Consider the following 27022-nt stretch of genomic DNA (forward strand, 5'->3'; position numbering starts at 1 on the left):
AAACTTTGGGATGCTGTTGTTTTGTATTCTTAAATTTACCTTTGAGATTTCTGTGACCTTGATGATAAGTAACATCACAGCTGCTGAGGAGATTAAAATCAAATAAAACAGGTGGTCACACTGCAAATATCTACACAACCTTATACAGCTGAGTGTGAAAATGAAATTTGATTAATGGATGGCACAGAAAGGAGCATTCACCCTGCTTCTCCTCAGTGAGACACACACCCACTTCCAAGATATGGAGGCAAAACAAATTTCAGTGTTTGGAGTGCCCTGCTGAATTTGAAGTATTTCCATGATTCAATTTTTTTTTCACAGATTTATGGATTTTTTTTTGGCTGTTCAGCTATAATCTTCTACATCTCTACACCAAATGAAAACACTTTATTTGATTTATTTTATTCACAGCATATCTTACTGGTTTGTTTTCTGCAACCACGTACAAGTAGCTCTATTTGCATGGCATAGCTCTTTGAGAACACAGTATTCAAGCCCTACATGCTTTTTTGAATTAGGACAATGACTGTGCTCTTTATTTGCTAGTCTTTCTATCTTCATTGTTATTCTAGCAGCAGGAATTAGTCTGTGCAGAGGAATATGGATCTGAAGGAACAACAAGCAGACTGTTCGTAGTAGCGCTAAGGGTTCCTTAATGGACACCCACACTCACTATAACCCGACGGATTCAGAATCATAAAATGTATTTTTACTCTGCATAGTATCAGTGAAACTTCTGTCAGCAAAAAAAGTTCTACTGGTGTTTTTGTAGCCTATAAATACATTTTGGCACAGACAAATGCAAATTATATTTAGGAAACACCCCCACACTGAAATGCCCAAGCTGCAAACAGGTTTAGACTTTAAGTTTACCTCACCTCAGAGAAGCACTGTGTCCCCATAAGAGGAAGAGGACTATGAGCTGCTTTTGTGCAGGCACATACTTGAAAGCAGTTACAGGAGGATGACATTATGTGTTCATCTTCTGAAGTCCCACTGACTTTTGCTTTTCCCAAACTGAGACCTCTTGAAGACTTGCAAGATACAATGCTAAGCAATCTGAGACACCAGCAGTTAGACTGGAACAAGCTAAGATACGGGTTAAAGAGCAAGAGACCACTGCCATGAATTGACTTCCTTTTACTTTGATTGAACATTCTGTTTGTAACTGTCTCTACAGCAACACTTGCTGCCCTACACAGTGCCTATCTGTGCAGTAATGCCATTATTCTTAGAGCAGCAAAGAAAATATGCAAGACTGGTGTGATACAGAGTAGACTTTTACTTGCAAATCCTCAGGTTTAGGAATCTTTTTGATTCAACTTCATAACTGCCATGGGGAATAACTCCAGGGCCAAAAAGGAGAGAGAGGTGAGTCACAATGTAAAGCCCAGCCTTTAGCTTTTCTTTGGTTTGCAGTTCCCATCTCCTCTTCCTTCCAAGACCATCCACGTTACGCTCAAGTTCTTCTAACCCAAATGGAATGCTGATAACACCACCTACTTTCTCATGACAAAACCAATATTTTATATTTCATTCAGCTTATTGACAATGTGTATAGAAAGCAGGCATACTCAGATCTTAAACAGCCACTTTTCCAAGTCAAATGTAATGTATTGCATGTCATACTCGCCAGAAATAATAAATACTAATATTCATGATACTGAAGGAATATTCTTCCTTTGGCTCTATCTGGATCACAGCTTAGTGATATTTTGAGGCATGAAAATTTATACAGTTGTAGGTATACAAGTGTAAAGGTGTTATTAAGCATATCAATCCCTGTTTCTTTGTATAAACCTTTTAAATACTGGGTGCTACAGCCTAATTATGTGATTTGTGGGCAAATGCATCCATTTATTAGTTTCAGCTCTCCTGGCTTTTGTGTATCTCTATTCCAGTACAGCATAAGATTGAAACAGAAGCACCTAAAGCTTTCTCATATGTTGCTCATTATTTCCCCCCCCTTCACTTCTATCTCTAAACAAAAAGAGCTCCTACTATTTCAAACTACTCTCAAATGAAAATATTTAAATTATTTTATTGCTCTTTTTCCAGAACCTTTGAATTTTTATCATATCTGCTTTTGCCCACTTCACATCAGAAACAGAAATCACAAGAGATTACAAGTACTCCAATAATTCATGAAACAACATGCCTTTACTAGAACTACCTGCTTTAATTTTTCATGCTTTTGCCCAAAAGTGCACACTATGAAAGACATGAAAATTTCCTTCCTGACTGGCTATGGTTAACTGGAACATGAAAATTCTGTTGAATATTTTTCATTGTTTTTTCAGTTGGACTAGCCATATTTCTTGTACATAAATTTTATACCATTTCAGGTTACAGTAACTATCTAGCTTCATTAAATAACAAATTATGTGTTCTGCAAAGGGTGCATCTCCTCTCTCCAAACATCCTTTCCAGTTAACTGAAGTACTAAGCAAATCCTTCTCATGTTTTTCTTTTAATGCAGTCTTATTCCAAAAGGAGAGCATCTTCCCCCTTTACCTCTTTTAACCAGCCTACTCGCCATTTTGTAGACAGGCCCGTCTCAAAAATTGCAAATTATAGCTGACTCTGCAGTAGAAAACAAGTAAAATACACATTTTCAATATAGGAACCATTATATCTGGTAGTATCCTGTGCTGCAGTTATTCATATCTATTTAGACTCAATGAAGACCTTCAATCCCCTCCCCAGTTTTCTATAAACCTTCAGATCCTCACCATCTTTCACCTAAGACATTGCTCTGGCATAAGAAAAGCCACGAACCATATTTCTAACCAATATCGCTACAAAACTAGAAGTGTACCTCTCATTTCTTGATATTTATTTCTACTACAAACACATGTAAGATGGATTTTGAACATAATTAAGAACTTCTTTAGCCATTGAACTAGTCTTCTCTGAATACAGAATTTTCTAGTCTGTCAGCTAAATGAACATAAGAGCATATTCATATGAATAAACCCCACAAAATATAGAAAATTACACATTCTTAAAACTCCAGAAGTAATGTTATTTGAAACTATGACTGCATGTGGAAGAAAAATAGGTCAAAACCTGCACATTTATTGTAATTGTTAATGAGTATGCAATTATCTGAACATTACTTTTTCTTGCTCAGGAAAACAATAGGCAAGGAACACATCTTTTGAAGAGTTTACAGCTGCTATACATGACAAATCTACAAGCAGATGAATAACAGCAAGCATTTTTATAAATTCCTTATAAAATATTCCTGACTTTGTGTACACTATAACTTGCAGTAGGTGTGATATATTAGAACAGGTATGTGTGGAATTTGCCACTTAACCACCTTATTTAGCCCAAGAAACTCCAAAGGATTACTCAGAGAATTTAATCAGAGTGTAATTTTCTCTACAGAGGGAAGTTAGGATTTTAAATTTAGCTATCTAGTTTAGTTCCTTGTACTAGGCTTCATGAATAATTGTCTATTACTCAGACTAGGTTGTAAAACTCAATTAATTGGAAGCAATCTTCAAGAAGATCAGATGAATGACCATGAAATCTCACCTGTATTTTGTGCAGGTAGAGTTTTGATGTGAAGGATCTGGTGGATTAATTGTGATTCTTGGCGAGACCTGAGCTGATAGCAAAAATCCCGAAGCTAGGATAATGAGTGCCACAGCAGTACCTAAAAATACAGATAAAGAACAATGTGACACTTTTCTCCAGAGCACATGAAATAATTTTCTATTGAACTGAACTCTGCTTGGGAAAGCAAGGTACCCCATCACTATGCATACAGCATTCCCTAAGGAGTTGTAATGAGAACCTAAGAAAAATACCCTTTGCTACATCCACATCCTAAATTAGGTTAGATATTAAAGTCAAGTGCACCAGCTTTCATGTCCAGATATTAAATTAGTAGGTTGGGAATTTTTTAATCTGTGGAATTGACGCTGCTTGAATGAACAGGTATTATTATTTCTGGTGTTGAAAACAATGTTGTAAAGATTGAATTTCTTAGTGACTTTGAAATCACCATACTTCTCTCCACTCTCACACCGAGACCTGCAGGCTTTTCTGTAAAACAGAAAGTAGCACCAGCTTTTTCATTGACTCTACTCCCATTTGTGAAAGTAGAGAAATTTGACTTTTCATAAGAACACCATCAAAAAGTGCAACACATCTTGTTTCAAAGAGCACACATAACATCAGCTGGGAAAAAAACCCCTTCCATCTGTTTGCTCCTGTTTCCCCTAACAAATTCCTTGTGCACAAGCTGGGCAAAATGATGACAAGAAAGGTTCATACTCTGTGAAACAGGCCATTACTGGAACATAACTCATAGTTTTCCTACCTTATTTGCCACACACACACAACATACTGTATCATTTTAATGAAAATTGAAAAACCTCCCTACTCATGATACTACTCCAACTGCTTCAAACTCACACTTACAAAACCTTGACCTCTTGCTACACAATAACACATTGAGATCTACGTTGTATAAAAGTTTCCTAGCTGGAAAACACACCAAGTAGGTGAAAACCTTTCTCTGAGATAAAAATAGTATCTAAAATACCAAGATATGTGTAATAATGTAATCCCTGACTAAGCCTGTGCAGCAGCCACGGCCAATAGGCAGGAATGGTTGGACCACACATTTACCTGAACTGAGGCACGTAAGACCTTAAACTCAGTCACAAACTACATGTGCAGAAAGCACATTCCCACCATAAGATATTCCATACTTGGATCTCTACTGCTGTGGCTGGTAGGTACACTAATAATCCCAGTTTTCTGGGCAGGCTGGATATTGCACTAGATGTCCTGTACATTCAAAATGCCATAAACCAGACAGCAAATATATTTAGACAGGGTCTATAAGCTTACTTATACTCATTTTAAATATGCTTTGTCTGTCTTTTAAGTTAACCAAATACACTAATACTCACTTCCAGTATCTCTGTAAGTACCTTGTTTCTTTGGAAAAGTACTGAATATGTAAACTTGGCAAATGAAGTTTAATATGTTTTCATTCTGTGGGAGGTTTTGCTATGATGAACAAAACCAAACAATCACAGCATATCATTATCTCAGGTGGGAAAAAACAAAAGAAAATATCCTGAAGATATTTTAGATCCTCTCTGTTACAAAAAGAGATACAAATTGTACAATGCCCAAGTACCTTTCAAATTGACAATTTCTGAAGGGAAAGAAGAAAACACAAATAAAATGGATAATGCACTTGTCACAATTCCTGCATGTTTCCCAACTAACAGCTTCAAAGAAAGAAATTAACTGAAGAAAAAGAGCAGAAGAAATAAATGATACCAAGATATCAAATGGACAGGAAACAAAGACAAATCAGTAATTGTAGTAAAGAGAACTAAAAAGGTGGGATTTTTTTTTCAGAAGTTTACTATAATTTTTCATAATTTTTTTTTTAAATTAAAAAAATTTTTTTAATTCAATTTTTAAAAGTTTCTAATATTCTGAGAATGATAAAGACAAATTAAATGAAATCTAAAGCATCCCTTTGCCAACTGTTTTCAGAAAGCAGGAAAAGTTGCACAAGATTCCAAAATTAAATTATAGTACAATGGCTTTTAATCAAAATATTAATGTTACTCTACTGATTATTCTTGTAGGTTTTTATCTAATAAACATCTAATCAATTAGCCTTTATTAAAAAACCAAAGCCCCACATCCTTGCAGCAGCAGGCAAAAGTAGTTGTTTTGTCTTCATTTTATGCAGTGGGAGACTGGGGCATACCTGGCTTCCCCAAAGACCAGAGAAGCTGCCAGTAGTAACTCGGTGTGAATTGTAACGTCCTTAGAAATGCAAACCAAAGTAGAGCAGTAAGATATGTTTACCCCGTGAGAAAACTCAATATGGAAAACAAATTCATTGGTAGATTTTGTAATTATCACTCTATTACACAGCCCTCTTGCTAAGGAAAACACACCATATTCATACCTAAATCAAATGTTGCATGAAAAAATTCTAAATAGTACAGAGGGATAATATATGATTTCATGACTGTCATTATTTGTATTTTCCTTAAGGAGGGACCGTAGGATAAAACGGTCTGCAATGCAGCTTGACTCAAGTGCTGCTGCAGACAGACAGACAGCAACTGGCCACAAAAGAAAGACCATTTTTACTACACAATTACTTTGTGTCCAAACATCATTAACAAATAACCCTTTAATGCATTATGCTTCATTGTTAATTCTCTGTCTTATTTCTATATCCTCCTCTGTTCCATGACTAACATGCTTTGTGCAAGACATTTATATCTACATTTCAGATGGACAACCCTTGAATATGTTTAGCAGAGCCAAAAAGCAAAGAGCTCTGATAATATGAAAAGTCTGTGTTGGTTATCACAGCTAGACAGCTGGGTCCAGCAATAAACTCTTGAGGGGGCTGGCCAGACATATGAGATTATTGGGGCCAAATAATAAATAAATAAACAAACAAGCAAATAAATAAATAAATAAATAAATACTCTGTTTCAGTAGACACTAAAGGAGAGGCAGCACCCAAGAACAGAAGTGTCAGTGCAGGGCCTAGAGAGATCCACACCACAGAAAGACAAGGCAACAGACTGCCTGGAGGCATAGAAGGACATTTAGGGGAGATGTATTTTAACTGATCTGGAACAGACTGTGCTAAAAGTAGCAATTTGAGATTTTTGTTCATATCTTTAAATGTGAGAAACATGGTTTGAGTAACTGTGCACCAAACCAGAAGTGTCACTGGGTTATCACTGCTCTATATAAACACTGCCTATATAAACACATTCAAGTACTCGAGTGTAGATTCACTCAGCTGAGAGCTGGGAACTGCACATCCAGTGACATGGCAGCTGGTGCCTCTCTCTGCTGTGTTGCACTAACTAGAAATTTGTATCCTTGACAGCAACAACAGAACAAAATACAAAGACATTAAACCTTCACAGCTAAACACTTGTGAACATTATTTCAGGAGGAGCAGAAACAATTTCTCTTTACAAAACCCTGTTCTTGGAAACTCCAGACATTCAGCCAGAGGCAGCTTTTGGTCACAGATCACTTCAGCCAAAACGAGCACATAAGGCAGGAACAAGCAGGGAATTATTGGCCTAATAACAGGACACACTGAACATAGGAAGGCTGTTTGCTCTGCCTTTCCCTGCTTCCAAGAAAAGACTATGTGATAATTTATGGTGTCTAAATATTTGGACAAAATGTACAAAACCAGAATTCTGTCTTTGAGTATCTCATACAGGAGGTGAATTAAAATCCCATTAATGTATGTAAGGTATTTACTGTACTGTATCTGAGGTAACTATGCAGAGAACCGCACTACTTTTTACCAAGTGCTGCAATGGCTATGCAATATGCTTTCTCTGGTACACCTTCATCAGATGGTTCTGAATTCCAATTAATGAGCCCAAAATTATGTATGAGATTTAAAAACTAACCACCTGTGAAGTCCTAGGCATTTGATTCCTCAAACTGGAAAAAAAGGCTAAATGAAAACATTGTAAAACATGGCTTTAAGGAGAGTGTTACCTGAAAAAATAACAGGTTGTGACTTTTAAATTAGCCTCTAGCTGTGGTATTTTACTAATAGTCTTGAAAACCTTCAGGGAGAAGATTAACACTGTAATTTTGAAGAGGACTACTTTGAAAAAAATTGCACTTGAAATTTTATTTTCCTTTCATTAATAATTACGAGGAAAATACAATACACTAATGGAACACTCACCTGTTAAGCTACCAAGTGTAAGCTTCCGGCGACCCATTCTTTCCACAAGCCAGACTCCCACAAGAGTAAAAATAAAGTTTATAAATGCTGTCAGTGCAGCCAGCCAGATTGCAAGTCTGTCGTCTTCCACTCCGGACATCTGCAAAATGGTAGCACTGTAGTACCTGTGAAGGGAGGGAGAGACACCATTTATTTCAATTTGGCTCATGTTATAGTTTCTGTTTTAATTTGAAAAAGATCATAACAAATATCAAGTGGGACCTCCCGGATAATGCGGTTGAAGACTGAGACACAATCACCCCGGGAAATCAGGCATAACCAAGGCATAACTTGCACCTGACTAAAGTTTTGACTAGAGGATATCAAGAGATGAATTGCCATTCTCTTCTTGGCTGTTTATATTTTTAATGGTCAATCATATTCTGCTAGAAATGGGGTTTGCATTTTTAATTTAAATGAATCTTGCTTTTCATATCCATCCATTGCTTTATGCTCTTTTTGGGGTTTTAGCACTCTGTTGTCTAGGGAAAGATAGCTCAAAATCAAATAGATTTTCAGTCCTGTTAAAGGTCATACAGAACTAATCTATGGCATCCAGCTTGCTGCAAGTGACACTTGCATCCTCCTGGTTTTAGGTTTTGCAGTTTTACTTCAGTGCCACTGAAGTGCACAAACTCCTCTCTATGGCATTACTTTTGTCTTAACCAGAAAATGATTGCTTTGAAATGCCCTACCACTAGATTCACTGCAGGGATGTGAATCTGCACCCAACAGGAGCATTTGACAGAATGTTCTACCTCTTTCTAAATGGAATCAATCATTCCACACAAACAATAACTCATAAAAAATTGAACTGAGCAAAATGAAAAGGGGGGGAGAAAGGAAGCCTTCTACCATTTTTCACAGCGATCAAATGAACACAGACTTTGTGCCCATGTTCTCTGCGGGAGCTAAATAAATGCTCAAGGAAACACGAGTACTTTTGTTGATGCTGTAAATTCTTCTATTAATTTATGCTGAAATACTGACTATTCAAGCCCTCGAACACTTTGCAGCCAACAGGCTATCACACAGGAATAACCATCAAGAATGTCAAAGCTTATTTTTTTTCATCCCTGGTTAATATGCAGCTTGCTTTAATGTCCCCTTGTTGTCCTAATGCCTGGATGTGCTGGCCTCGGAAATGTTAGTGGTTCCCAAGCACATTCCACCTCTTACTTCAAATCAATAACCCGTGATGGGCAATCTGCTGAGATGCCATTTAAGACACTACCACCCGTAACTGACCGTGACTATGGCTGGATGTTACCCCCTCACCCACAAGGCATTTAGACTCTCCCAGCTCCCTTCCTCAGCTCCTCTTCCCCAGTGCAGCCATTTGTCGTGGTGCAGCAGGACAGGACCTCCAAAGTGAACCTGTTGGGACTGAGGACCCAGTTTGGGTTTGAGCCATGCTCTGTCTCTGCCCGCCTGTTAGCAACTGCAGTGACTCATCCAGGCTCATCTCCTGTGAAAGAGCAGCACACTCTGAGATCCCAACAAGGGCGTGATTCTTAGGGAGGGAAGATTCACAAAGGAGAGACATCAAAACGTCAACGTTAATGTGTCCTTGCTTCTTAAGGCACTCTATATTAAATTGCTAACTGCCTGTCAAAACTTACATAGTACTGCACTCTTTTAGCCACCAAAGTGATACAGTCTCTGATCTCCCAATACACCTTTCTTTTTCTTCCTAAGCATAGGAAAAATAACAATAAATGTCAAGTGTTGGCCTTCTGACACCTACTGTGAAACTCCTATTTACTTCCACCAGACAAGGCTTCAGGAAGCCACATTTAACTCCACACATCTAAATCGTCTCAAAATCCAATTCTACTGGGAAGCCAGAAATTGCCAGTTGTCAGCAGCAATGGATAATGTAGTGTCTATAAAGTCAAAAAGAGCAAATAATAAAGAATCACATAAAAGTATGTAAATGTCTACTGCCTAATCCATACAAACAGACACCTTTTGTCCCCCTCATTCCTTTTGGTTGCTTATTGCACTCACAGGTTATATATTTTCAAATAGAAGCTTACTGTTTATCCATAAATAAATAACATATTTCATTTCTATGGAAAACAAACCAGGGAAATTTAGATTCTGCAAATCCAAATGCTAAGCTACCAAAGCTCGTGTGTTGGGCAACGATGTTCATAGTTATTATGGCATAGCAACCTAATTTCAAAAATTTAAAAGGGCACTAACATAGATTGTGACAACTACTAAATATATTTGCTTATGTTCACCTATTTTAGTATGCCCATTTTTTATACCAGTCTGTGCAGCCCTGCCTGTATATCCATATAACATGAATCTTTTCAAGTTCTTCCTGACAATGGAATAAACCTACATGGCAGAAAAAGGTTAAGTTGTGATATTATACAATCACAGTGAATACTGCAAGTCCTGCAGGGAATACCATTTCAGTGACAAAGTTGTGCAATTCTAGCTTATTTTCTAAAATGTCAAGAAAATTTAAAACACATGTGCATCTTTGGAATTTTTAAGCAAGTACTGTATCTTAGAAAGCAAATAAATACATGCAATTACAAAGCCACACAAAGTAACTGAATTGCATATATATAGAAAGATTTTTAATATTGTTCATTTCAAGTTTCCTAGGTTAGCATCTTCAGCAGCAGAGAAGCAGCCCACCACACCAGGCTTTGTAGCTCTCAGGGAAAATAAATGCCTGTTGATAAGGTGCCATCACTGCTCTGAGTGTCCCCATCTTTCACAAGATGCTGCTCCAGCCCACCTGTCATACTAAGTCCACTCCAACAAAGTTTCTGTCTAAGGATTTCAGCCTTTTTGGACACAATTTATAATTCCTGTAAAATTAATGAATAAATCTAAGGCTCTCTTTACAGAGATCTGAAACGGAATTAATATAATAGTACTATTGTCATTAACTGTTTTTAATCTGCAGATGTACACACCTTCCTCTTTAGTCTTTTGTTTGCAGCTTGAACTCATCAATTGTACCACATCTGGCATTTCTGAGAATTCAGAGGCACTGAAGAAACAAGAAGCACAGAAAACTCCTGTTGTTATTACCACTGCTGAAAAGTGGCCAGGCACATTAGGTTAACTTCAGTTTACCAAAAGATAGACTACACAAGCTTGAGAACACATTCTAGAGCAAAGTGGGCTTGTAGACAGAGCAAGTTTGCTTCTGCCTGTCCCACACATCTACAGCTACGTTAAGAAAGGGATTTAATCATGAAAGTCTACGTTGACACTTTCATCACTAAGGTCCTGTAGAATTACCGTGGCTTCACCGATACGCTAAAATGTGGCAACCCATCCATGCAGATGAACCTACAGAAACAGCAGGAGGGAGCAAGAGCATCATGGGAAATTAGATGCCAAAGTAGTGGAATAGAAAACAAATGGGAAGAAGTTGATATATCTGGAATGAGCCACAGATGCAGGTGCTCCAAGTGTGGAGGGTCTCTGGTGGGAGGGATACTATGGCCCTGCTAAGCACCGCATGAAGCCCAGGGAAGGGGAACAGGGACAGTGGCAAGGTACTGTAGGAGCAGCAAAGAGAAAATATCCCTTGGTTAGACTTGTTTGAAATAAGCATTGCAGAGCAATGTAGCAGCACTGGCTCATATAATCAGGGTGTTGGATAACGTGGTTCAACTTCTCAGCTTCATGTTCTGCACACAACACTCAGAAAGAAGAGCTGCACTCTGCCTTTCCACTCTCAAATGCTGCATGCAGAGCAACCATGGACGCCAGTCTGGAGAACCAGGCATTTTTGAAACTCTGCTGCTTCCTTGTCTACATCTCTAATCATGTCTGCCTAATCTCTTACCTTGCTTTTTAACATCCCCTGCTCGAGTAGCTAGATTGGCCCAGATGACCTTTAAAGGTCCCTTCCAACCTTAACCAGGCTGTGATTTTTTGAAACACAAATTTGATTGTCACCTTTCTGAACTCCTGTAATATAAAATAATAACTGTGGCATTGATATTACGAAACACCTGACCATAGATCTCCTTTTCAAAGGGAATTGCTTTTGCTGGAAAAAACTTTGTAGATGCTAAATCTCCATTAGCTATGGATAATGAAAATGAAAGGTCAGAGCAAGGATAACAACAAACCTTACCTTTGACATTAGACAAGTTAATCACAAAAGCTGTAAAAATCCATTTCATCACTATGATTCAGCACCAGTCCCAGGACTACCACATTAGTCAGCTTATGGCCTTTAGATTCCTTAGAAAATTAAAATCCTAGAAAAACACCTGTTAAGGTGACAAAGGGAGAACCGAAGTACCTCAGCCACCCTCTGTAAGCTCATATAGTGACAGGGCAAACTTGTCCTGCCAAACTAGTTCTGTCAGGTCTTGTGCCGCTCCTTCACAATCTCTGCTCTCCTCCAATTCAACTTGATTGTAAACTTTTTATTCACTAAAAATCTATTCACTGACTTAACTTCGTAAAATTTTGCACACTCTTGTTTAAAATTGCATGACCCTTTAGCACATATACCACTGTCCTTCAATTTTTGTTTTGAAAATGTACCTCATGACCTAACTTGTGCCATTTTGCAGACTGGCAGTGCCCAAACCAACACTATTAGCTTGTCTCAAGGCTCTGCTCTGTTTCTGTGCAGTCCCTCCAGCAGGACATCCTGCTGGTCACTAAAATAGTAACAGCTATTATGTCTCACAAATATTACTAAGCCTAGCTCCATTTTCTGCATTTAAAAATCACAGAGAATGTGAGCATGATATTTACACCAAAAAAAGAAGTATATTTAAATACCTTACTCCATGCATTATTATCTACTCATACAAGGGAGTATCAAAGAAACTCTTCCACCTTCTAAAAGCCCATATAGTGACAGACATATACACACACAAACTTTGTGGCTGATATCGTTCCATTAAACACAGTTCATCATTTATTTCAGGATGAATCACTTCAGCAGGGCAGCAGGCAACACTTTGTCATATCTATTGTTGTCTTCCAAGAAATTTAAAAAATATTTTTAATCAGTTATAAAATGCTGCTGTTTGTGCACATCATCTGCATCTCTCCCAACAGGGATGAGATGTGCCTGTATGACAATGTACACACACATCTTTTATTCTCTATGCACTGGATATCAATAAGACTCTTCCTGCTCATTAGTTCTTACCAAGCAACCAGCTTCTGATATGAAACAGGTCTATTTGGACACAAATACCTTTACTTTCAGGTTAAGAAGATAAAATATCTAAGGAGTAGATCTTGGAATCTTACTGAAGCCTGCCAATTCAGTTTGATGTTTTATAGGATTCCAATTTAAGATCAACAGTTGAATATTCTTTCCTGTACTTCTACTTTTGAAGTCCTGTGGAGCTCTTCAAGGAAAAGGCTGCTGAATCACCTCTTAGTCTGTAACGGATTTTTCAAAATCAGTACCTGAGAGGCAACCTGGGGAGCTGCCACTATACCCTTATCTACTGTAATTAAACCTTCAAATTCCCTGTTTAGCAGTAATGATGTATTGTGTTATAAATGCTTTCAGCACAGACTGAAATGACATAGTGAATGGCACTTATTACAATCAATATATTATGTTAACAAAACCACTCAGAATTTAGTACTGTCTGACAGATAACTATATACATCCAATAGGTTCTCTCATCCAGCATGTGTTATCCATGTGCAAGGTACGTGAAAAGGATTTAAGAATTACCAAATAATTATGGTAATTAAGAAAACATGGGATTTTTTTAGTGTTCAAGCAGACTAAACTCTATAGCTATTAAGCAAAGTACATGTACCAGTGTTTGTCAGGGATTAAAAATACCTTTAGAGGATTAAGATCACCAAGATACACAAAGAAATTCACTTCCCTAAGTTACCAAAGTACTGTCACACACCTGTTGGGTCATGTGGAAATACTGTTGCAAGTATCTGCTGTGAGATTGAAAAAATTTCTTTTTTTTTTTTTTTTTCAACTTATTTGCTCTGCACCAGATACCTCTTTGCCAACAGCCAGTGTGCTTTTCACATTCAGTTATTTGACCTACTTATGTGGGTCCTTCACAGGTCTCACATGAAATTATGGGGGAGGGAAATTGTTTTCTTTTTCATAATAGAAAAATGGTAAAAGAGCTGGATCTATTCATGAAAAGAAAAAAAGTGTCAGGCAAAAAAATAATACCAAACTTCTATATCAGTCTGCAAAAAATATTCTGTAAATTTTTCAGACAGAACCCTGTAGTTAATTCCATTGAAGAGGTAGGTTGAATTTACTGGAGAGGTAAACTGAAAAGTAATAGGCAGAGCTGAAAACTAAATGAAAGCACTGGAAGGAAAAAAGTCTTTATCATCCTCCTCCTCTTCCCCAAACAGAGATCAGTTTCCAGCACAGACAAAATAGGTTCAAGTCTGTAACACCTGTATGTTTTGCACTGCAACAAAAAGCAGAGTAATGTCAACGTTTTCACCTTGTCTTTAGTGCCTTTACTCAATATATAAGTGCCTACCTCTTCATCAGAACTTTTATGAAAAAAAATCACCACTGCCATCCCTGTTTTATAAGTGGAGACCACTGGGGCTTTTGGGAAGAGGAGGAAGAAGAATGACTATTTGCAGTTATCCACCAGTACTACCTGCAGCAGAATAATGACACTCCAGAGTCTCCATGCAGGTAAGTGCTGTCTGCAAATTAGTAAGTATAAAAGCAGGGAAAGAAAATCCCCCAGGTGTTTCACAAAGCATACCTTGTTCAATTATTCATTTATTCTGACAATTTCAGTTAAATTTAAATTAGGTTTAATATTCCAGGGTATTCTAATGCCTGACGTAAGTTCTCTGGGATCCCAAAAAATGAAATCAGTCCGCATTAAAATCAAGAGACCTGCAAAATGTATGTAGCATTAAAAAAAAAATTAAAAGATCAAGCTAGCCCCTGTGTTTAAGCCAAGGTCAGCAGCAAACAATGGGACTATAGACACAATAGTCTCACAAGAGCCAGCAGCCAGCATGCTTAGAATAATGGGATCTTGAAAGGTAGTTTTAGATTAGATACTAGGATCAAATTCCTTCCTGTGAGGGCAGTGAGGCACTGGGACAATTTCTCAGAGAAGCTGTGGACACCCTATCCCTGAAAGTGTTCAAGGCCAGATTGGGTGGGGCTTTGAGCAACCTGGTCTAGTGGAAGGTGTACCTGCCCATGGCAGAGGGTTGGAATTAGATGGCCTTTATGGTCCCTTCCAACCCAAACCATTCTGTGCTTTTCAATTTTAATTAGAAGATGTTGCATTAAAAATGTTTTTCTTGCACAGCTTAACAGCCTAGAGAATGGGTCGCACTTCTGGAAAGGCAAGATGATGCACAAAAGACAAAACTAATTTAACCACAAGTTAAGCTACTGAGATGACCAGCTGTCAAGGGATTCAGCAACGAAAAGAAAAGAAATGGAAAAAGATATAACCAATATCAGACTTTATTGCTGGGGACACAGGGTTGGACAAAGGGCAGCAGAGATGAGAAAGCCCACAGTTAAAGACTCAGTGAGAAAAAACTCTTCTGCAAGTTAAGTGAGGCTGGGAAAGGCCCTGGCACATGGGGAAGCGTGGAAGTGCCCAAACACAGAGCAAGACAGCCACAGCAGCCTCTGGCACTGCTTCACTGTTAGGGAGGAGCTCTCAAAGCCCCTGTGATGACCCCAACAGATACACCCAATGTTGGAATAAATGGTGGAAGCCTTCTTTAACAATGTTGCATTAAATATACACTTTCTTCTCATTCTTAATTAGCCTGTTACAGCACCAGAAACACACACACACACACACACAAATCTTAAAAACCTATTGGCACCAATCCCACATTCATTCAGGAAAAACTCCATGATGAGCAATGAGGAATAGCAGTGTGCATATGTGCATATAAGTACACTCTAGCTGCAGTCACTGCTGGGCACAGTGCCCTTACTAGTAACAATTTTAAGCACATGCCCTATGTAAAAAAAAAAAAAAAAAAAGTGTTTCTGGGAAATAAGTGGCATAAAAGTCTTCCCTGGACTTACATGCACAGATGTACCCACATTACCAAAAGTCATCTCAGGACTGCTTACAAAACAAACCCAAAAGGGTAATTCTGATGTGACTCCATCTGAGCTTGTATTTGTGGTAGCAGATGAGATCCTATTTAAGGAGTACTGGTTTTGGCAAAAAGTATTTTAATTTCACAACCTCAACTGACCATTCTAAATCTGCATTCAAGAGTTCATATTTTTAGATTTTTCTGGAGCCAAATTAAAAGAAATGGCAGGTGTTCAGAGTCTTTCAAATCCATGCCACTCACTTGTGGTGCTTTAATTGAAATTTCTAAATCCAATCTCAGGTTTTAATATTCATATAATCAAATATTACCCTTGTGATATATTTCAGACATCACTGCACGTAGTATAGATCTCAACAGACTTGTATATTCTCCTTGCTTAGAAAACAAAAGTAATTGCACAGCAAACTTAAACGTGTGCAGTGTGAATATTAATTCAGCAGTGTCTGCTTTTATTACATGGTCTTTTTTTGTTGTCTTTTGTCCTGTCTGTAGAGAAAGGAAAAAATCATGGCAAACCCAAAAAATTTCTTATGGTGGAATCACCAGTGAAGACATTTTTTTCATTTCATTACAGGATGGGTAAAACCATAGGATTTATATCAACATAGTATATAAATTACAATCAAAAAACCCAAAACATTTAATTTCTGATGTTTGAATGATTAATCTACCTGAATGCAGCACCTAAATGCTGCTTTTGAAATTTCCTCTTCAGTTTCAACAGTAGAAGTTGTCAGAATAGCTTCTTTCCCTCTCACTTACTAAAAATGAATCTGCAAGCATCTCAACTATGCATTTCTGCTTTTCTGCCAACAAACGAAGCATCAGTCTCAAGTTTTGATGGTCCAACCTGAGAATTCCATTCCCACCCATGCTGCTTCACTCCGTGCCCTGACTATGCTTTGCAGAGATGCTCTGCTCACAGCAGAGGTGAGAACTGGACTATAATTCCCAGTCCAAAAAGCTTAATAGAAAAATGTAACACCATCAGCTGTAAAGACCCAGAACAAGCTTTTAGTACTAAATCTAGAGAACCATTGGAGAAGCTGAGCTTCTTTCAGCAATTTTACCAGAGGAAAGTGAATTCACTCACTCCTCCAAGGATTTAGCTTTTAGCTTGCACTTTGTTATGAGTGCAAAAATGTTTCGCCAGTGCTGAGAAGTTGGTGACTTCTGCACTGGTTGCCATCCATAAATGGTAAGGACAATTATCATTAAAGCAGCTATGAAACAGACCTTTGGCAGAGGGCTACAATACATTTCTAATGTACTCTGAGAAATGTATGGTACAACATAGCCTGCATGATGGAAGCAAAGCATGTGCTGTGAATGTGGTACCTATTGAAAGGGACAATCCCATTGCTCTTCTCTTCAATACAAAATGTAGCAATTAAGCACCACATCAAAATTGCTACAGCCATATAAAGCACTGCAAGGACTAACATAATACAGAGCTAAAGGCTAATGTAATAAGAGTTAGATTCCCTACAGTGCAGAATAGTAACCTTTTAATCTGTGAACCATATGCTGGACAACAGATTTGTTCAATAATCCCTGGAGTATGTTACATGCTACATACTTCTATTCAACAGGGAAATTCCATTCTAAATTTATATAGACAGTATACAGTGTTCTTTAAAAGTTATATATGACTTAACCACATAGGAGAGAACTTGCTGCCACCACTTACTGCTATATGTTATGTATAGTATTTACATATACTTTGCATTTAAAATTCAGTGAAGCTACTAGAAAACACATATAAAACAAAATTTAAGATAAAGTTGAATGAAAATTTCAACACAAAGTCAATTAACAGGTGAAAAGATTCTATGCTAGGTATTTTTAAGAGTCCCTTTTGAAAATATATTTTACCTTGTCTCTGAAATAAATCACTGTTACTTGGAAACACCTAATAAAGGATAGACACAGAACAGTCTTTGTGTTTAACTGCTTTGAGCAAATACTTTCAACATCCACAGTCTTCCTTTGTTATCTCCAGGTGAAGATTGCTTTCATGTTTATCACTTCCTTGTTGCAACTAATTAAGCTGCCAAATTTTTAATTCCTGGTATCTTATACATTTCAGACCAATTATTCTATGTGCAAGGACATCTTGACTACATTAAATTTATGTTCTCTGTCCTTCAGAATTCACCATGGGAGCTCAAAGCCAAGATCAAAAATCTAAATATTACTCTCTGTTCTATGAATTTGTAACCTTAGAGATGTAATTTAATTTCTTGATCTTTCTTTCTTCTCTGCAAAGTTTTAAATACCTTTTCCCTGCTTCTCAGGAGAAGATTCATATGTGGATAATACTTGAAAACAACCAGAAAAAGAAAGGGAGACAAAGGTAGGTGTTGATCAGTTCTCCTTATGCTCACCACAAGTACAGCTGGACAGAGGGAAATGTCCAAAGGCAGGAGATGAAGACTCAGGTTACTCTTCAGGGCAATGAAAATGAAATTGAGATCTTTTTCCTAAAGTGGTAAGAAGCTGAAATTGTCTTTTGCTACCTTTCAGACTCTGATTGAGAAAGTGCTGTCAAGGTCATCCTCCTCTCCATATGAGGAGCCTCTTCTGGAAAGAATGACTGGACAGACTGTCTCTGCTTTGAAGATAACATGCAACAATTCTCAACACAACTTCAGCATTTAAGTGCTCAGGTGACAAGTACTTGAAAAATGCTTCAAAGGGCTACAGTAATAGCATCAGCACTAAGCCCTGCACTTGGCAAACACTCATCACAAAAGCAAAGTGAAGAAAAACTACGGTATTCTTTTTTAATTAAAGAAATTGAGACAAAGTATAAGGGAGAATAATTACATTTCTTTGGTTGTGTATTAATGCTACAACTTCGTGAAAATTTAATCTAATCACAACCACGCTACACAATCCGTTTTATACCACCTTCTCTTGGACTAAAGCTAAACCAAAAAATCAAAATGTTCCAGATAAAAGAAATTTTCAACATTTTCTTGTTCTATCAAAACCAGTTACTTGTTCAATGAATAAATATCTGGCTGTTCTACAGCTTGATTTTGCTTTATTAAATCATTGCACTGTATCCTATTTATCCCATCTTACTTTATTTATTCTTCACACTTCAATTAATTTTTCTTTTTTTGCTTGCACTCCTGTAGTCAATTATTTTTAACTGTAATCTCTTGAATCAAGAGCTGTTCTGCTCTACATTTCTACATCACTTAGTGCAGCACTATCCTGCTTCACAAATAAGCCTTTAAAATGCAATAGTTACACAAATACCTTTTATTAGCCTTGAGGCCAGCTACCACAAAATTACTCATTTAATGAAACAGCTTTATGTTTTCCTGTATTCATATGCCAATAGTAATGCTTGCTGTTAATGGATATAATGGTCTTTCTTTCTGAAACTTCCTGTTATTCAGAATATTCAGGAATATTCCTGTATTCCTGGATTGGGGAAGGAAAAAGAAGTACACTTTCAAGACTTTAATAACACACTATTGTATTTTTTCTTTTTTTTTTTTTTTTAACAATAGCAAGTATATACAATACAACATAATGTATACACAAGTCAAACATTCAAATTCATGGAATCAGAAAAGAGAGAGACTGTGCCATTACCTCATTTGTGAGATGAATTGTGTTTTACACAGTAATTGTTTTTCTACACATTTTTCAACACTCAGCCACTCTCAGTAGGTAAAAACAAATGGCAACCAATGCAAGGTTTGTTTAGAACAATCTTCTGGGTTTTATGTTAATAATGTAGCAAACAGAAAACAGCATAATGTTGCCTGTGGCAAACATAATTCAGCCCTGGTGCATTTAAAAGAGTAATTACTCCACCTGGTTTTGAGTATAACCTAAAAAAAAAAAAAACAGCAAAAAGGTATTGGCAAAAATGCATAGAATAACTTTGATTTTTTTCTTCTGCACTTTGTTTCTTTCTTTGATGATAATGGTGATTATGTGTTCACTGCTTGTAGACTGCAATGTTTGTTAACTCCTTTCGGTTTATATTCACAGTTCATCCAGTAGGTTCTTCTGAAATGCTTATCTGGTAAATTCCTTACACTTCTGATTAGACAGGTTACTTGGAAATCATGAATGAAATTTTTATTGAGATAAAGAAATAGAGATAAAGAAATATGGATGCCTTGTTAAGGTCTCTAGTGAAAGCCAGTCTTCTTGACAGCTTTAACTCAAATCCCGCAACGGGGATTTTGCTCTAAAATGTCACATTGAACAGAAGTTTACTTTACAGTTGAGAATTTCCATGTCAGGTATCTAGAGAACTTAGGGGCATACAAGAATTGAAACTGAAATATTTTAATGAAGTAGCAATTACAGGACAACAGGCATCAGTTTTCAGACAGTCAATCCTTCCCAGAGGTCGTTTTAGAAATAGCAACCTTAGCTAAAAACAGCATCTCAACCTGACAGCCCAGTGACAGAAGACAACTGCCTTCATGGCATGCAAGACAGATGATTTACTGTTTCACAAAGTATTCTGCATCAGGCCGTTGAGCACTGTGACTGTGTATCCTCACTGCACTGGCTTTGTTGGTCTCCTAAGGAGGACTCCAGAAATAACATTGGAATAAAAGTCCTTTTCTTCTCAAAGTGGCCAAGATAAATTAAACCCAGAGGGGCAAGAACAGTGAAGCCAAGAGGAGCAAGCCCATCACATAAATGAAATTTCTATGAGTTTCACTGGCACAAAGGAAAGGCCTTCTTGCCTGAGGAAATTACAATTAGCAGTCCTGAGCAAGATTTCATCTACAAGAGGAGAACTAAAAGGCAAACTGAAGATGGAGATCTACAAAAATATGAAGCAGTAGCAGTTCACTGAGCAGACACACTTGACTTCTGAGGCAAGGGAAGAGTAAAAAATCTCCTCAAGCAAAGCTTTTCCCCTTTTTAGAGCAAAAAATCCTGACTGAAGGTAATTCACCTAAATGCTGGGAGAATGTTTCCACATTTTGCACCAATTGTTCTGGCCCTATTAACTTCCTCAGATATGGCCTAAAATGTTTGGAGCAAATTCCTTATGAAACTATTTATTTTATATATATATGTATATATATAAGCATATATTTATTATTTTCTTTATTTACTTAAGAGCTAACAGACCTATTTTATGAACTAGGATCAAATAATTTAGCTTCTCATCTACTTTTTTCCTCTCTCTTTTTTTAAGGTCAGACAGAGCTAAATTTGTCAGCAAGTGACTGTGAATGACTAGCAGGATGACACTGCCTTTGTTCTGCTCATTCCCACTCAGAGTAAAGCATCTCTGCATGTAGGAAATCTGGGTCTTTTTGTTGTCTCTGTATCCCCAGCCATTAAATATGAATGCTGTTGTTTTGACAGAACCCACCTTTTGTGATTTGGAAGGGCTCACAAGATTTTAAAATGTACAATCAGATGGATGGCAACGGATTAGTCATGCACAAGGTTAGCCAAACAGCGACTGGCTCACAATAAAAAAGCAAAAGAGTTTAAAAATGTAGGATACAAAATAATCCCACAAAAATTCAGTGGTGTATTACTATCTGATACAAAGAAAAATTTAATAAAATACAATATTATTTGTTAAATATTTCCCAGGCCAAGATAAGAGGAGTTAACAGACACACCAGTGCACTAAAACCCCACTATTCATCTGACTTCCTGCTTGTGTTTCTGCCTTGTTTTCCCTCCTGACTGCTACCTTTGTCTTCACTCTTCTTTGCTTTTTATTTGGGCATAATTCCTTCTCAGGATCTACTTTCTGCATCAAGAACAACACCCAGAATCAACCCAAGTAAGCTGAGTCTAAGAGGCAGACATTGACTTTCTCAAATTGAAGCATGTTTGGGGATGCTTGTCAAGGGAACAACAACATGTGCATATGCAGGACTCTCCACACATGCAGATACACTGTTCCTCCAAACTTGTTTCCAATAACATCACATACCTGCAACAATATATTTTATTTCCATATTTTAATGTGCAGAGAAGCGAACACATCTTCTTGAAACAAAACTTCTGCTACAGTAATCTCTTAAAGCTAAGTTGCTGTTTTCTAGTTCTACAAAACACATACTAAATGGGCATTCTTTTCCTTAAGATTTTACCTTCTCCTCTCAGTCTGACCTCAAGCCTCAGCCTTGGACTCTCCACACCTCTCTAGAGCATGCAAAACTCCATGACCACTGGGGCTTCAGCAGGCCCACGGCTCCTGACCAGGGGAGAGCCTGGCACTCTTTGCAGAAGATAAATATTTCACTCTAAAATACAGCATGCTGCAATATAAAATACAAATATTCTGGGGTTAGAAAGTAAAGTTCTGATAAGTATTGTACCCTCAAACACCAACCCTGACATTGCAAATGACAGACTTTACTTGCACTGGCAAGAAAGGGGTGACATCTAGCCATTTCTCACAAAGAAGTTAAAATCTCAGCTTAATTTATTAAAAATGCTGTCATATATAATCAGTAAAGCTCGTTTCTCTCATTGCAATAAATAGAAAGGATTATCTATGTGGGCTTTTTTTTTTTTCCTTTAAATGGAAAGGCTACCTTTGTTAGAGAAATGAGACTCTTAGGGCCAGTGCAGAAGCTGTTGTCTGTGACATTTGGCAGTGCAAGACTACAACCTTCCTTCTGGAAGGAAAGCCTGGATAGGGGCAGAGCAAGCTTTCCATTGGTGGGCATCAGGGGGAAAGAGGAGGGGAGAAATCAGATCATTAGATTGTTGGAAGCAAAACATCACATAGCTTCATTCCTAAAGGTTGACTACATTACTGAAATATCTGTCTCCGGCACTGGGAAGGACCCAGCGTGCTAAGTGCAGTTCAAATACAGAACCATTAAATCACCTCGCCCAAAAAGCTTGCCATATAAACACAAGGCAAAAAAACAAATGGATGCTGACAGATGGGAAGAGATGAGAAAATGAGGAAGCACCACTAATCCCTGACTTGAGACCATGTCAGCACATTGACACCATGAACCTCTACTACTCACAGAGATTTTGCTTTGAGAAGGTCGCCTTTTTTTAAGAATCAGGTTCAGGAACAAAACTTGCATTACAAAAAGGAAATTAAAGATTGAGAGCTTACAGTAGATAACACAGGTGGGAGGCCTGGACTGGGGACATACAAGATTGGTACCACAGAGAAAGGAAACATCAGTTTTCCTGAGTGGTCAATTATACAACTGCACAGTATATCTACCTGTCAGCTCTGTCCTTTACAGAGAACAAAGTACAAAAAACCCTAAAGCTGTTAAGCTCTTTACACCTAGCCCAGTGGCTACAGAAAGCTGTGCTGTCCACAGGGACACTTCTAGCTGGCAGAGACCTGCATGTTGAATAAGCCAAAACTCAACATATTGTTCTTAATCAAAATACACTGGAGCAGCCTAGTTCAGGATGCTGAAAGCTTGGATCGTTCTGGCATCATCGTGTTGGAAGGAAGTAAGCACCATCTCTCACCTTCTCACAACAATTTTTATTAGGAATACTGAGAGAAGCCAAAAGGGTATGTGCTTTGTCCTTGAATGCTGGAGATTTGGGCACCCCTTGAAGGTTAAGGCTGACTTGCTGCTCTTGCTTTAGATGCTGCTGCTGCCTTACCAGACACAGTAACATTTTCTCCAGACACAAACCTTATGCCAGCTGCCTTTTCATTCAAGTCCTTATCTCAGACTGGCACTCAGAAATCTGAGTGACGTAACAGTCTGCATTTGATGGAAATAACTGTTAAGCTGGGAGTTGTCAGCATTTATTATAGGCATAAAGAGCACCACATAACAGGAGACCAGAGAAAAACAGAACTTACACAGTTTTGAGAAGAGGCAAAAGTGTATGATACAAAAGTAGTCTCTGAAGAAGGAATACTGACAGAATGTTAGCTTTTGTTAGTCATGTTCTCACATGGGGAAGCATGGGAAAAAGAAGAGACAACATATATGAAAAATACCTTGAAAAGAATTTAATAATACTTATCTGGCAGACCAGTCTATGTGGGTTGCTAAGTTCAAAAACTTCACATTTAAAATGTATCAAATAGTAGTATGCACACAGCAAATAACTGTGCCTTGTAGCCTCTCTTCATTGCTCTTCACAGATATCAGAAGGTACATCATGGAAGAAATCTTCTTCAATAGCTGTGTCACAAGAACATCAAATGAATGACTGCACAATTCACCAAAAAATTAGCTGACTTTGTTGGGCAAGTAGCCTTTATGGCTACTATTTGACACATTGCTCTTTGGTGTCTGATACGTTGCCAGAGGATTAGAAACCAGAAGAAGCCTTTCTTAACACTGCTGGGGAAATCTGATCCCCCAGGTAAGGTAGCATCTCCTGAAGCAATGATCACACTCTTCCAGCCAAGTCAGACTTCAAGCATGATGGACAGAAGATGGGGGTTTAGAAAACTGCACAGTCAAAACCTGATGGATAGATAAATATTTGCTCTATGCCTTCTCACCACCACTGCTCAATCTTCTCCAAAAGCTAGTAAATCTGTGCCTTTGATATTGGTCATCACTGTGATCACCCTGATTTCTTCAATGAAGACAGTGCCATACTACCGTCAATGGGTTCCATTTGACTCAGAATATACAGTGGTCACTAAGACTACTGTGTGTAATCCTCCTGATGTCCAGCCTGAACCTCTTCAGAGCCTTCCTACCCTCTAGCAGATAATATCCCTCAACTTGATATCTGTGAATTTATAGAGGGTGCACTCAATCCCCTCATCCACATCAGTTATTAGATTAATACATATAAACAGTAATTATTTATGCACACAACATAATTAGGTATTTTTTTCCTAAAAATAATTACAAAGTGCCTTTTCTTAAAAACCTGGAAAAACAGTATAGGTACCTAAACAGAGGCAGGTAATCTGTTTTGAGGGAAAACCACAGGGCCACAATGAAACAGCAGCAGAATCAGTGCTACGTGTTGTTCTCCTTTAATGAGGAAAGCAACTAAATTTTAGCATTAAATTTTGCTCCCATTCTCCCCCTTTTGCTCCTCTCTCATCATAATACCTATAATTTCACATAAGTGAAGATCTCCCTTACAGAGAGGCTTCTGCCTGTCCATTTCCTTCTACAAACCCAGGTTTTGCTGGGTTTAAATTCCTCTGTGCAGCTGAAGCAAGATTATGTCAGGCAGCAGCATACTTTTTCTGACTTTAGTGCCAACATGAGAAAGCTGCTTGTTTAAAATCTTGCACAAAACCAAACATTCAGAAAATAGCTGATACCTTGAATTTTTGAGAAAGCTGACTAACACAACAAAACAGCCAAGCCATGTCATATTGCTGTACTTAATCATTAATTAGTCTAATGAACACTGAAACCCTACCAGATAGGATGAAGTTGTGACTCAAAGCAGCAGATGTGATTCTGGTCTGAAACCTCTGGGGAGTATCTGTGACAGCAACTGCAGCAGTCAGTCTGAAGAGCAGTGCCACAGAGGAAGAAATTTCTGCCATGGAGGAAGAGATTAGTCCTTGAACAGCAGTTAATTTGTTTCAGACAGAGAATTTTGCTGTTAGGAAAAGAAAATGTCTTTTATAAAACCAGAATAAATCCCCAAATGGGTTCTCTACAGAGAACATCTAGTTTAGAAAGGTGTCATAAACAGTGGTTGCTTATAAGCTCTTCATAATGTTATTTAGAGAGCACAAGAAGCAAGAAGCTAATACACAGAACCTAAGACACGCTTACAAAAATAAAAGTTTTAAAAGGTGTATGGCAAATACACTTCAATGTTCCAGTACACGATGCTTTACTGTGCAGCAAGCATGGAATCACTGCAAGATTATGTTGTTAGCAGAAAACAAAAGTTGATTTATTGAAAAGATTAGCTTTGATACTGCAAGAGAAGACGGAAGACAGACTGCCCAGGCCATTGACACTCATAAAGCTCTAGCCACTCTGTATGACCCTGCACATACCACCTGGAACACTACGAGACTCAGGGAGATCAAGAGCTGTACAGGAGCTGAACTACAATTTTTTCCCAAGGTAATAGTCCAGATGAGTCTCTTGTCTGAGTTAGAAAAACGCAAAAGTATGAAATGTATCTCTGTGTGAATACTATCGTAATATGCACACTACAGGAAGCTAAAACGTGTCAAGGGCAGTAAATTGGAAGCCTGAGTTAGAAAACGTGTTAAAGATTCTTGCAAGCATATAGTGCAGGGTTTCAAAGTCATTATAAGAAGGATTAGAGGCAAGTAACATGTTCTTTGCAGGCATCTACTGGTTTCATATGTCCCTTGACTAAACAAGTTTCAGGAATAACATTTCCCCGGAAAAACAAAAAAAAAATTCTTTTACTACATGGTCAATAGAATAAGCACAGCATTTAGAGCAACCTGCAAAAAAAAAAAAAAAAAACATCTTTTTCTTTACACAACAATTTGCTTCAGCATATCCTAAGAAGACATAGCAAAAACGAGGGCTCAAGTGCAGTCACGGCTGTCCAAGAGCTACTTGCTCAGTTTTCAAAAGGCAAAAAACCTAGGCAGGGCTCTTAGATTCTGCTGAGAGGATGGGCAATTGAGCCAAGCTCCTAACCATAGAATTAATTTCTTTTATTGCCAGTACCTTTACAGGACATTTTAAAGCACTGTTCATCCCAGCTGTTTTTCTTCTTTCTGGACTTCCTTTTTAAAATTTCCCTCCCTAGCATTGCCTAGTCTTCCTCTAACGCCAGTTGTCTGCAGTAGCATATTGCACTATTAAGGGAATTAAGATTTCCAAAACTGGGCAGAAGTCCACAATCTCAAACTGCTTACCCATATTTATTGCCTGGTTATGTGCATTTCTGCATTGAACAGTTTGCAGAGATGGTGGCATCATTTACATCTATGCAAGGAAAAGTCACTGGAGCTGCTCAAGCATAACTGAAGACACAGTAGGGCAGCAGAATCTTCTTCAGAAATGCTTAAAGAGGAGGTGACCAGACCAGAGTTTGCAAAGGAGAAGGAATTTGGCAATATGGGCATGTGTTTAAATTATTTTCTAGCTGTTTTAAATTAAAAAATATGATAAATCAATAAATAGTGAGATACAAACACCTGTGGAGATCTGACCAGTATCTTGCAGATCTTGCAGACGCTGTGTTCCAGGTCTCAGTGCAGTTAATTATGATACATATATATTG

At 37.8% G+C, this 27022-nt stretch overlaps 1 protein-coding gene across 1 annotated transcript in view; it reads right to left on the reverse strand.

The window, feature by feature from the left end:
- SLC2A13 (solute carrier family 2 member 13) overlaps positions 1-27022 on the reverse strand; it is a 149737-nt gene that overhangs the window by 40859 nt on the left and 81856 nt on the right. Inside the window, exons 5-6 of the mRNA XM_042018311.1 lie at positions 7736-7899; positions 3544-3664 (exon numbers count right to left, since the gene is read on the reverse strand). Coding sequence (XP_041874245.1) covers positions 3544-3664; positions 7736-7899 — 285 coding nt within the window. The remainder of the gene's footprint in view (positions 1-3543; positions 3665-7735; positions 7900-27022) is intronic.

This window comes from Corvus kubaryi, unplaced genomic scaffold (assembly GCF_017639235.1).
Source record: "Corvus kubaryi isolate FWS band 111438036 unplaced genomic scaffold, C.kubaryi_AGA036_p1.0 137, whole genome shotgun sequence".
In the NCBI taxonomy this organism is placed as follows: Eukaryota; Metazoa; Chordata; class Aves; order Passeriformes; family Corvidae; genus Corvus; species Corvus kubaryi.